The sequence below is a fragment of the Canis lupus genome, chromosome 9 (assembly GCF_048164855.1).
Source record: "Canis lupus baileyi chromosome 9, mCanLup2.hap1, whole genome shotgun sequence".
NCBI classification, from domain to species: Eukaryota; Metazoa; Chordata; class Mammalia; order Carnivora; family Canidae; genus Canis; species Canis lupus.
In genome coordinates this window covers 21,083,982-21,097,440 of record NC_132846.1, presented here as the reverse complement: position 1 = coordinate 21,097,440, position 13,459 = coordinate 21,083,982, and the positions used below count along the sequence as shown (strand labels likewise).

Sequence of the window (13,459 nt, the reverse complement as noted above, 5' to 3'; positions counted from 1 at the left end):
GCAAATCCATCCTATAGACCCAATCTTCTATTATTTTAATTTACCCCCTCTTCCTGTCCATACCTACTTCCTTGGTCTCTATATTTATATATTGTGCTTAACTTCATAGATCCAATTCCCTACCTGTTATCCCCACCTAGGGCTTCTCTTCTAATCCTATAAATAAGAAATTCTACTTTCATTTGCTATTTCTACATGACTTTTGCATATCTTTGTAAATAGTATTTTTTCATATACTATATATAATTTATGTTATCTTTCTCTTATGCATACAGTTTGTTTATTCTTAAATTGAATTATTATTACCAATAGTAAAATAATTTTAAAGACTGTAACAATTACAGAGTTATAGTCAACACCAAGAAAGAATCATGTAGCCAACTAAGAGAAGAAACAATCATGCGACTAGGTCATTGTAAAATATTTTGAGGTAAAAATGTAAGAATTAGTTGGATATGTAAATTATAACTCACAAATGAAGTAAATAGTAAAATTTAAAGATAATTTCATAGACTTTAGGGTAAAAACTTAATATGCTGAATATCACATTAAAATCTATACACTATAGAAAAGAGGCAGAAAATAAGTAAAAACAATGAAAAAACAAAAAATAATGATAGTAGAAATAAAATATTACTTAGAATTTAAATATCCAGAACTCTAGGGAAAGATAAAAATTTATCTTATTTACTTACCTGAAACAACTAGACATTGATTAATTATCCAGTATTTTATCTTGCTTCTAACTTTAAAGACTGTCTAGAGAGAACTCTCTTGTGTAGATTTCCCTGGATACTAATTAAATATATAAATACAATATACTGAGTGATTTAACATCTAGATGTTTCTTTTCAAACACAAGCATCTGGGACAGCTTTTATGGTTGTAAAAATAAAGAGCATTAAATGTTACATAATAAATAGAATTACTATTGATAATAGAGGCATCATATATCTTCACTGATTTGAAAGGAACTGAGAATAATTTGACCACTTTAATGAAGTAAATGTCATTATCGTCATTGAAATATCTTCTGAATTACTAATGTTGATTTGTTCTCTTCCTTTGTGTCAAAGACTCACATTTATCACCATTTTGACCACATTTTGAGAGCTGAGGAAATTTGAAATTCTGAGTGCAATAATGGTGACTAACTTGGTATTTTTTTCCTTTGGAAAATTTTAATGCTACCTACCTCCATATTCCTCTCTTGTGAGCCTATGCTCAAAATAATGCTGGAGGCGTTGCAATGAACATCTTTAGAGATAAAATAATTTATTTTTTTTGCATTTGGATTTTGTTTAGTCTATTAAAATACGACCTTTATATAATTAAAATTGCAACCAATTTTTCAATAATTTACCATGAAAGAGTAAACTGTGGTGTAAGTGATGGGTAGACAATACAAACTATTGATATACTCTTCCCCCTCCCATTTCCTAAAGCAGGAGTAAAATCTCAAAATAGATTTATTTCTGATATAATTCTGATTTCCACTAAGCTTGAGAAATGTTGTAGAGACCAGTGTCATTTAAAAAAATGTTGAAAATACTCTTGAAAATAGGATTTATTTACACTGTGTTATTCATTTTTAAATAAAAGAGAGTAGGCAAAGTAATGGGGCAATTGGACCATAGAACCAGAATTTAGAATGATCAAATTGTACTGTTTCAAATAACCTGCCCAAAGCAAGAATACAGTGTTGGTATTTAGTTATTATGGATTTCATTTATCATGTAAACAAGTAAAATAGTTTTTGGATCACAATATCAGAGATCTAAATGATAGATCTATTTGCATCCAAATAAGAATCATTGCAAATTTTTAATTTCCCATATTTAAAAATAAAAATAAACAAAATAAAATTATCATTCTAGTTCTTGACTGCTATTTATTCAAGCATTTGTCAGTGAGTTAATAGAAAAAAACAGCGGAGCACTGAAAGGACACCAGCATAAAAATATTGGCAAAAATTCCTATTCTTGAGGCATTTAACGTAAAAGGATTTTAGATTTATTTACCTTTTACAATGGCAATTTATTTATTTCCTAATTTAATAAGGTGAAACACAAATTAATACTAACAAAAGCAATAAGTAAAAAGCATGATGAAAAAAACCCACAAAACATTGAAATATATAGAAATTATATACAGACAATTTTATCTATTCACAACTGCGAAGGATGCATGGTTTAATTTACTTGACTCAAACCATTTAGTTCAGTCAGGGTAGCCACCATTGAGAAGGGAGCATTAAGCAGTTTTTGAAAGGAGGATCTAGGAAGTAATTTGAGCAAATTAATCATAGAAAGGATAACAGAAATATTGTGTGAAGACTGCAGTGACTTTGGGAGAGAAAATAAGTTTCTTTTCCTAGAGAAGAGCAAGAGAAGGGTAATTTAGCACCCTAGAATGTGAGTTTAAATTTTATTTTATATTGTTTAGTTACATACATATCTTCAGTATCAAAACTAAATTTGTATTGCTACTATTATCAATCAAAATTTTACATGCTAAAATAGTTTCCAGTTACCAATTCCAATGCGGGTAGTTTCCCATACCAACAAGCAATTCTCTGGACACCCACTCTATATCACTACAACTCGACTCAATCTTAAACCAATCTACTTGAAGATAGCATCAGATTTCACGGGTTAAAGGTTCAGTCCTAGAAGACTGCCTCTCCCTGTGGACGTCAGGCACAATCCCTGAATGTCCCCTGTGTTTCTGACCTATAAATTGGAGGTTCCAAAAATTCCCTCAAACTCAAGATGCCAATCCCAAACCCAGGTTATAATCTGTACTTCTGGCCAAATTGCTATAGATCAAAGGTTTCCATCATCTCCTCCTTGGGTTTTATTAATTTGCTAGAGGAGCTCACAGAACTGAGGAAATCATTTTACTCATTAGACTACTGGTTTACAATGAAAGGATAGAACTCAACAACAGCCCGATAGAAGAGATGCGTAGGGCAAGATGGAGAAAGGACAAAGTTTCCATGCCTTTCTCAGCATATCACTCTCCCCCAAATCTTCATGTGTTCATCAACCTAGACATTCTCTGAATCCAATCCTTTTGGGTTTTTTATGAAGGCTTTATCACAGAGGCATGATTGATTAAATCATTGTTCATTGGCAATTGATTAACCTCCAGCCCCACTTCACTGCCCAAAGGTTGGGGAGCAAGGGGTGAGATGGGTAGGTGAGATCAAAAATTCCAACCCTCTATATCACATGGTTTGTTCTCCTAGCAATCAGCCACCTATGTCAGGTATTGAGGGGAAGTCACCTCATTAACATAACAAAAACACCTTGATAACTCTCATCATGTAGGAAATGCCAAAAATTTTAGGAGCTGTGTACCAGAAATAAGACAAAGGACAAATAGATTTTTCTTATTATAGATCACAATATCATGCATGTCTAGAAAGTGGAAAAAAACATTTTATATCACTCTTTTCCATCATTCTCAGTGTTAATCATACTATACTTTGAGATACCAAATTCAGGAACACATAGTCTTTGTAATCATGTATTCCCTTTGTTTTTCACAGTGTGTCTATTACGCTTATAGTGCATACAGTATGTCTTGTTTTACAACTTGCTGTTGCTGCATCTGTCAACTATAAAAATGAACCATCTTAGCCCAGGAACAAATTTTGCTATATTTATTAAATTGATTTGATATAAGCACATAGATGTTCAAAGGTCACTTATTCTCCATCTTGATCACTTAAATAAGCACAAATTCTAACAGAAATGTGTTAAATAAAAGTAAATATGCTTATTTAATAAATAAGTGCAGATTCTATTGGTAATTTTTGTATCTTGTTTCAATTATTCTTTGTTAGGTATTATCCTAATCTCATCACAGACTTTTCCTCAGCCTCATAACTGACTCCAAATTTGCCATTTCTGTAGATAGCTACTATTGGAATATATTATACAGAAAATATAAAGTACTTGACTTTTGTATTCAAAACACTATTTTGAGCATCATAGAAGATTCAAAAATGAATAGGGCATAGTACTTGAACTCAAGAGAATTTCAAGTCTAAAGAGGAAGGTACACATTTCAAGGGGACATTAAGCTCAAGGCTTGGTGAAGGTGGTTTAAGTTGATGTGGCAAACAAAGTACTGAAGGTAGTTTCAAAATAGGATAATAAAATCTTGTGGTTCCATAAGTAGAGTTATGATTTGGGGACATGATTCAATCCTCTTTATTTTAGGGTGATGAATTCTTTAGTTTTTGTTCATCTGGGGAACTTTATCTCTGTTTCTGTTCTGAATGATAGCCTTGCTGGATAGAGTATTCTTGGCTACAGATTTTTCCCATTCAGCACTTTGAATATATAATGCCACTGTCTCCTGACCTGCAAAGCTTCTTTGAGAATAGTTTTACTAATTTTAAGTAGCATCATTGTGATGAACTACTTTTTTATTTTTTTACTTCTCTTTCTCAGGTGGTCATTGGGTTGCTTGTACTGTGCTTCTATACCACTGTGGATCTAAATCTAATGATGTGATTTCTTATGTAAACATATGTGTGCTATGGTCTTACATTTTGTGTTTATCCTCATATCCAATTAATATGTTGCAATCTCAATACTCAAGATAATACTATTAGGAATTGGTGGGCCTTTGGGTAGTTCTTAGATCATGTGGATGGAGACCTCTTGAATTGGATTAGTGCCTTATAAAAGAGGCTCTGGAGATATCTCTAATCCCTTCCACCAAGTGGGAGTGGAGTGACAAGGCACCAGCTATGAATCAGGAAGAAGGCCTTCACCTGAATGCAACTGTATTCAAGACTTTGAACAATAAATTTCTGTTATATATAAGCTACCCAGTTTGTGGTATTTTGTTAGAGCAGCTTAAACAGACTAACACAAGATGTCTTCACATTTACCTAACACCTAACTATGAACATTTGTATCATTTGTTTTTTATCCCTAGTGGATAGTATTAGACCAAGGACAAACTAAATGTTTAGCAAACTCTTGTGCAGTTGAACAAGTTTGCTAAAGGTGGTTGGAGATTTTGAAATCTTCCCTTTGAAATAAAAGTCTTTCTAGGGATTGGAGATTCCCTATTAACATTGTCTAAGTCACTCCCCTCAGAAATTTTTTCAAATAGTTTCCAATCACATTCAACTAAATTTTCATATCTAAATTGTTAAATATGATAACATATGACTCAAAGGACCAATTTTATTTTCTTAATTCAAGTTGGAAATTTGGGCCCACTTTATTGTTTTCTTATTCTAGATATTTGCACATCTCATACTTCCTAGGGGTCATGCAATGATATCTTATGCCCTATCATAATAGGCATTTCTGATTTCCTTTTCCTTATAAAGACACAACAACAAAAAGAAAGCTTAAAACCACTCTTTCAAAAAGACTTCATGAACTTCAATTGATTGGCATTTATACTACAATCATATACTTAGCGTACTTATTGTTGACCTTTATAGGTAGGTATTCACAAGTTATGCTACTAAAGATTGTAAATGATTTATGCACAGAGATAAACTATGCATTCTTTTGGAAAGCGTTATAGTGTTTTTGCCATCTCTTTTAATTTTTATGTCAGTATTCAAATAATAAGGGCAAATAAAATTGTTTAGGACCCACTTTACTAATGTATATATATAGAAAAAAAAACTTTGCTGGTGATTTGATGAGGTAGCATTTGAGAATGCTGCTTTTTGAGAGCAGTTTCCAAGAGGTTGGTAGATGTTATTGACAAAGAGACTAGCATATTGGTTAGTTGATAAGACTCAAGTCTTATCAACTTGAGTATTAAGCCTTAAAACTGAATTTCAATTTGGAGGACAGAGATGAAAGACTAGGGTTAGTATATGATATAAGAAAGAAACCAGTGGTTATAAGCCAGTGAAATAAATGTGATAATGAACCTAGTGAACTCAAAATAAATTCATTCAGTTAATAATTAGGATAATCATATTTGTGACATTGAAAAAATTCTAAAACCAATCATATCATCAAGAGACTATTACAACTTTAACTTATATATACTAGCAAATTGTGGCCCAAAACATATGAAACAATACTGGATAGGACTGAAAAGATAGACAGTACTACAGTAACACTAGGAGACTTCAATAAGCCACTTTCAAAAATGGATAATAGTGACCTTACATAAAGAAAAAGAATTATAGGAGAATATGAAGCACAATTGTACATCAACAAATTAGATAGCTTAGATGAAATTGACAAGCTCCTAGAAACACATAAGTTACCTAGCCTGACTCAAGAGTAAAGAGAAAATCTCAACAGATCCATAAAAATAAAAAAAATTAAATCAATAATTCAAAATCTCCCAACAAAGATACTCCAGGACCAGATGGCTTCGCTAGCAAATTCTATCAAACACTGAAAGAATTCACACCAATTCTTCTCAAACTCTTCCAAAAAATAGAAGAGGAGGAAACACTTCCTAACTCATTCTGAAGGGCCAGCATTATCTGATACCAACATCAGATAAAGACTTCACAAAAAAGAATAAAAGTGCACAAAATATCCATTGTGTATAGAGATGCAAAAATCCTTAACAAAATACTAGCAAAACAAATACAATAGCATATTAAAAGGTTTATATACCTTGACCATGTGCAGTTTATCCTAGAGATGTTAGTTATTAAAAATAAGAAAATCAATATAATATATAACATTAACAGAATGAAGTTAATAAAACAAGGCACAAAATAATCTCAATGATACCAAAATCATTTGAAAAAAATTTAACACACTTTTATAATAAAAACACCAGAAACTAGGAATAGAAGGGTAACTCTACACAATAAATTCAGTTTTAAAAAATCCACCACCTACATCATACTCATCTTGAAAGACTGAAAGCTTTCCTTTAAGCTAAAAAATAAGACAAGGATGTCTATTTTCCCCACTGCCCTTCAATATTGTACTGTATTTCTAGCAAGAGCAATTAGACAAGAAAATAAAAAGCACCGAAAATAGGAAAGGAAGAAGTAAATTATCTCTATTCACATATGGTATGATTCTATATGTAGATATCCCTAAAAAGTCATAAGAAAGCTACTAGAGCTAATAAATAAATTCAAACAAGTTTCAGGGTACAAGATTAACACTCAGAAATGATTTGTTTTTTAATACTTGCAATGAAGAATCCACAAAGGAAATTAAGAAAGTAATTCCATTTGTAAGAGCATCAAAGGAATCAAGTACCTAGGAATAAATTTATTTAAGGTGGTGAAAGATTTATGCATTGGACACTACAAAACATTGTTAAAGGAAATTAAAAAAGACATAAACAAAAGAAAAGACATTTCGTGGTCATGGATTGAAAGACTTAATATTGTTATGATCAGTACTACCCAATAGATCTATAGGTTCAATGCAATTCCTATCAAAATTCCAATTGCTGTTTTGCAAAAGTGGAAAAGCCAATCTCACAATTCATTTGGAATTAGAAGGAGCCCAGAGTAGCCAAACCATCTCAAAAAAGAACAAAAAGAACTCATACTTCTGGTTTCAAAACTTACAAAGAAAGCTACAGTGATCAAAACATTGTGGGTACTGACATAAAGATATACATATAGACCAATAGAATAGAAATAAACACATCTTTTTTCAATTGATTATTGACAAGGTTGTCAAATCCATTCAACAGGGAAAAAATAGTTTTTCTATAGATGGTGCGGGGACAAATGGATTTCTACATCTGTAGGAATAAAGTTGCAGTTTTACCTCAAAAAACATACAAAAATTTACTCAAAATGGATGAATACCCTAAATGTAAGAGGTAAAGCCATAAAGCTCTTAGGGAAATACATAGAGATAAATTTTGGTGACCTTGGATTGGGCAACGAATTCTTAGATAGGACACTAAAAGCACACACATAGAAAAATACATAATAGGACTTCATAAATATTAAATATTTTTGTTCATCAAAGGATATAAGATCAAGAAACTGGAAAGACCTACAGAATGGAAGACATTAATAACAATATTGTATATCTGAGAAGGGTTTAATATCCAGAGATATTAAGAATGTCTTCAACTCAATATCAACAGGCAATCCAGTTTAAAAATGTGCAAAGAAGGGGGGCCTGGGTGGCTCAATCAGTTAATCATCTGACTCTTTATTTCAGTTCAGGTCACAAATCAGGGTACTGGAATCAAGTTCACAATGGGCTCCATACTCAGCAGGAAGTCCACTTAAGGATTCTTTCTCTTTCTCTCCCTCTGCCCCTCCCTCTACTCTCTCTCTAAGGGAAAAAAAAAAAAAAAAAAGGACAAAAAACTTGAGTTGATATTTCTCCAAAGAGGATATGCAAAAGGCTGATAAGCACATGAAAAGCTCTAGGGAAATGTAAATCAATATCAATGAGATAATCCACTCCTACTAAAATGACTCTTAAAAATTTGAGAATTATAAATATGGAGAAATTGGGACCCTTGCACACTTGTGCATTACTGGAATAAATGTAAACTGTCATGGCCACAATAGAAAATAGTCTGCAGTTCTTCAAAAGATTCAACATAAAATTACCCTATGACCCGCCTAGCAATTCCACTCCTAAGAATATAGTTTAAAGAATTGAAAACTGGGAACACCTGAGGGGCTTAGTGGTTGAGCAACTGCCTTTGGCTCAAGGCATGATTCCATGGTCCCAAGGATCGAGTTCCACATCAGGCTCCCTCCATGGAGCCTGCTTCTCCTTCTGCCTCTGTCTCTGCCTCTCTCTCTCTCTCTCTCTCTCTCTCTGTGTGTGTCTCTCATGAATAAGTAATAAAATCTTAAAAAAAAAGAAAAGAATTGAAGACTGAAACTCAAATATTTACTTAAATACAATGTTCATTGTCGCAGTAATCACAGTGCCCAAAAGGTGGAAACAACACAAGTGTCTATCAAAAAATGAATTGATAAACAAAATGTGCTACATAAATTCCTGGAATATTATTCAGCCATAAAAATTTCTGATATACGCTTCAACATTGATAAACCTTGGAAACATGACAGTAAATGGAATAAGTCAGACACAAAAGGACAAATATTGTATGATCCCACTGGTATGAAATATCTAGAAAAAGCAAATTCATAGAGAAAGTTGATTATAGTTTACCAGGGACTGAGAGAAAGGAAATGGGTATTATTGCTTAATAGCTACAGATCCTGTATATGGGTAATAAGAATGTTTTTTAAATAGTGGGGATGATTACACGTAATTAATGTCATTGAATTCTACACTTAAAATGGTTAAAACGTCAAATTTCATGTCATATATATTTTCCACAATTAAAAAATGCTTTTATAAAAAATCTAACATGGTTAGTTTCCTTATATATTATATTTGTATGTTAAATAAAACAATCATGTGCTAGGGCCTTTTACTTTGGTTGTACATACTACATTCTGCATCACTTGCATTTTTAAGTAATTAAAAATTATGTACATATGCCTTGATAGACACATGTACACACACACGCACACACACTATTCATAAACAGATCTATGAGATGTCAGTATAAGTACATTTTGGAAATAAAAAAGGAATAAGTTTTAATGTATGGAAAGCAGAATAAAAGTAGAAATAATCTGAATATATTTTGGACAAAACCAAGAATTTGTTAGAAAATATTCTATAAATATGAAATGGGGAATTATACAATTGAGCAAAAAACAAAAACTTGTAATACTAATCTTAGAGCTATTAAATTATAAAGAGGAAAATTTAAATTATTTGAGTTTTCCTTTTCATGTGTAAGTTACTCTTTTCAAAACCAACAATAGTGCTTTATTACTAATCTTATGTTCTACAGATCATGGGTTTCAAAAATCATGACTGTAGATTTTCAAAATATAAACTACCGTTTTTAAGCCATTTACATGTCTCACAAACTATCTGTGCTGCATTCAAACCTCTTTTGATTTTCTTGTGTGTTTGATGTAATTTATATCCTGTATAATTTACATCACAAGTTGAACTGTAAATATTCATACTTATTACAATACATATTTTTAGCAGCTGGGTTACTTCTGATATTACTCAAGATAGTAGAATAACCGGAAAATGGAAGTGGTTTCCAGTTCATATTAATAACTTTATATTTGAGACATTTTACATCCATTAAATCACTGTACTGTGACAACATAAGCTCAGCTCAAGAAATCATTCTTATCTTCAAAATATTTCATTGCTTTTTTTGCAAAACATATTTTATGATAAGCATTCCTATTTAGTTATAGGCACACACTTGTGTTCTTTCAATCTCATAGTATAAGAAATACAGATATTTATCTGTTCATAAACAACTGAGTAGTGCACACTTACAGAATCAGAGACTGCGCCTCAGTCTTCCTGATGAACAACATTTCAACAAGAGAAACTATGTACAATGTGAGTGCCTGATTAATGTTGTTTGAATGTGTGTATAAGGGGAAGTTTTAGATTTAGGGGATGCACAGTGAAGATTTGAATGATTAGGAGTGAAGATTTGAAATGATTAGGTGTAATCTTAATTCTAACACACTAGAATTACATGAAAAATTATGCTCCTTGTAACACAATAGTGTGAACATCCTAAAGAGGTGAAGATGTCAGGCCACATTATCATCAAGAAAAATTTCAAAACAGAAAAGAATCAGGCCCAAGGGAGTGGAAGAAATAAAACAGGAGAATGTTCTTAATGAAAAGTTAGCAGGTTTTCCCAAGACCTTAAAAAGTTACACTCTGCACTGAGATCCAGGAAAGTCGTTTGTGCTCCTGACACTTTATATTTGAGGAGAAAAGTTGTATACAACAAGAATAGATCTGCAGATGCACTGCTTAAGTTGTATCTTTGTCACCATAAACATTTATCCATGCATATATACATGTACACACACACACACACACACACACACACACACAGATTGCTCTAGGACATTAGAGTTGTCAGGAAACAGAGAATGAAGCCATTTGCTCATAGTCACAAATTAACTACATTTCAACTCAAAATTGTTTCTTCTGTTTCAAGCATGCATTGTGTGATTGTGTGTCTGGAAGTTGAGTGTGTGTGTGTGTGATACTCTTTAAATTGTTGTTTAGTTAGGCTCTGAGCAGATTCCAAGTGCCATCTAAAGGCTTAACATTCTATAAACTCTCTTTAGGATGGTTGGATATTTATAATAGTCTAAAAGACATGGAATGGCTAACATATAAGCTGAATTTCTTAAAAGACAGTTTCCTAGCTTTAAAAAAAATTAAACTACATACTGCTTTTAACGATCTAACAGAATTGTAAAGGAACAGAAATAAAATCTCTAATGTTTTACAGAATCTGAATTCAATTGCCAATGGCAATGCTGATACTATTTTTAACTTAAACTTATTGTTTACACCAAGTACAGAGGTAAGTTTACATACATTTTCAAATTGTATAATATTTCTCCTGTGAAAATATGGAAGAGTGGGTAACTGGCCAAATATGTTCAGATCTAGAACTCAGGCCTGCTTGTTACCAGGGCCAGCCTTAAATGTGAAGCTTGGATACTGTCTAACTATGGTTGTATTAACATTTATTAGCCACAAAAGATTTCTTACTCCTATTTATGCTGGTATTAAATCAGATGTCTGTTCTTCCTTATTTATCCTGGAATTGTGCAAAATTAGTAAAATGGGCACTTACAATAAAATAGAAGGCCTAAAATTATTAAAACCTCTTCATTCTGGCTCTCCAGAAAAGCAATGGATTTGGACTAATTACCATATATACCTACTTTGATGCTTTCTGAAGTTCTGAAGTGATGAGATCCCTCATCACTTTCTGTCTTACACTGAGCCACAAAATTGCTATAAAGCTTTTAAAATAGCTGCACTGCTGTCCCACAGATGTGGGTGCACTTCGGTAATGGCAGAAATAGTTCCAGCATTATAAAGCAAAGTTGATTCTTTAAGGTTTTGCATTACATAAATGTAAAATAGTATTATTAGTTCTTATAGTCATTATTTCACCATTCATACTTGAAGTAATTGATATTTCCACAAATCAGGCACTGTACAAATTCTGTCATAGTAAAACATTTATTTGTTAAAGTGATATAGATTATTCAAGATTCTACAGTCTTAAATCATGGATGGCAATGTAACATGGATTGATACAGAACTCGATGCCAATGTCGGCTTTTCTGTTTCCTTCTTTAAAAACAAACAAACAAACAAACAAAAAAAACCAAAAAACTTGTAGGCCAGACGGAAAAAAAAATTTTGGCTTTAAAAGGAGATGAACCATGGTCTGGTCTGAAAGAGCCAGTTCCACCAGCATCAGAGACTTCTGCTTCAGCTCCAGTGGACAATTTCTTCTAGGACACCAGTTCAACAATTAGCCTTTGTGAATTGAAACATTTTTTAAATTTTATCCAGTAAAAATATCAGTGGCAACTTTTTTCAGGAGAGAAAGTAGTGCTCTTCAGATTAACTCCAGCCTCTGAAATGGAAGGAAAAAAAAAAAAAAAGAAAGAAAGAAAGAAAGAAAGAAAGAAAAAGAAAAAGAAAAAGAAAAAAAGAAACAAAGAGAAAATACATAGGCAATAAGATCATTGTGCTAGTAATTTAGAGTCACTGAACTATAAGCACCCAGGCAGAGGTTTATTGCTATAAAATACAAAATACACACCTAAAAACTATCTAGACATGCACATAGGCTTTTAAAATATTGCTTAGTAATTTCAAATTGTGAATGTATGAAAGGATTTCATTTTAAAAAGGAATCTAAGTGCATTAAGCCTAAATAGTTATGTGCGTCAAAGCCAAATTGTGGAATGGCATTTTCCCTTGCTTTGTTTTTCACATTTATATTCTCAAGTTAAGAAAAAAGTAATGATTTTATTCATTAATGCATGCCATTTAAATTTTAACAAATAATCATAGTGGTTTTTAAAACTTTGAACATATTAGACTAAATTTGCTCATCATATCTAAAATCTAAGTGATCTCTAACTTCTAAATATAGTCTGTTGGGAATTCGGTATCATAATGAAATTTTTAAAAATTAATTATACATTAAACATCAGGAAGACTATTATTCCTCTTCATAAATTAGCTCCTCACCCACAGAACAAATAAATGTGTAAACCGACAATAACTCACAAGAAAGGTATTCCATAGTTAATGTGATTTTGAATTAAATGATATAAAAACCATTTAAAATTTTTAAATATCAAACTGTAAAAATACTCTTCTTCTAATGTGGATTCTCAGCATCATAGACTTAAGATATGTCTATAAATTCTATCTTGAATAGAGATGAAAAATAATTTTTGACAAATATATGATTTCATAAATTTGAAGAAATCATTTTTGTCTCTTCCCATTAAAAAGGAACTGTATTTACGAGTTGGCTGGCACAGTAAGTAGACTGTGTGACACTTGATCTCAGATTCTGGGTTTGAGCCCCACATTGGGTGTAGAGG

General features: G+C 32.0%; 1 protein-coding gene across 4 annotated transcripts in view; it reads right to left on the bottom strand.

The window, feature by feature from the left end:
• Positions 1–12,052: 12,052 nt before the first annotated feature.
• LRFN5 (leucine rich repeat and fibronectin type III domain containing 5) overlaps positions 12,053–13,459 on the bottom strand; it is a 235,864-nt gene continuing 234,457 nt past the window's right edge. For all 4 annotated transcript variants that reach the window (XM_072838415.1, XM_072838417.1, XM_072838416.1 and 1 more), the window contains one exon: positions 12,053–12,474. In XM_072838415.1, the coding sequence (XP_072694516.1) occupies positions 12,457–12,474 (18 nt within the window). In that variant the 3' untranslated portion in view covers positions 12,053–12,456. The remainder of the gene's footprint in view (positions 12,475–13,459) is intronic.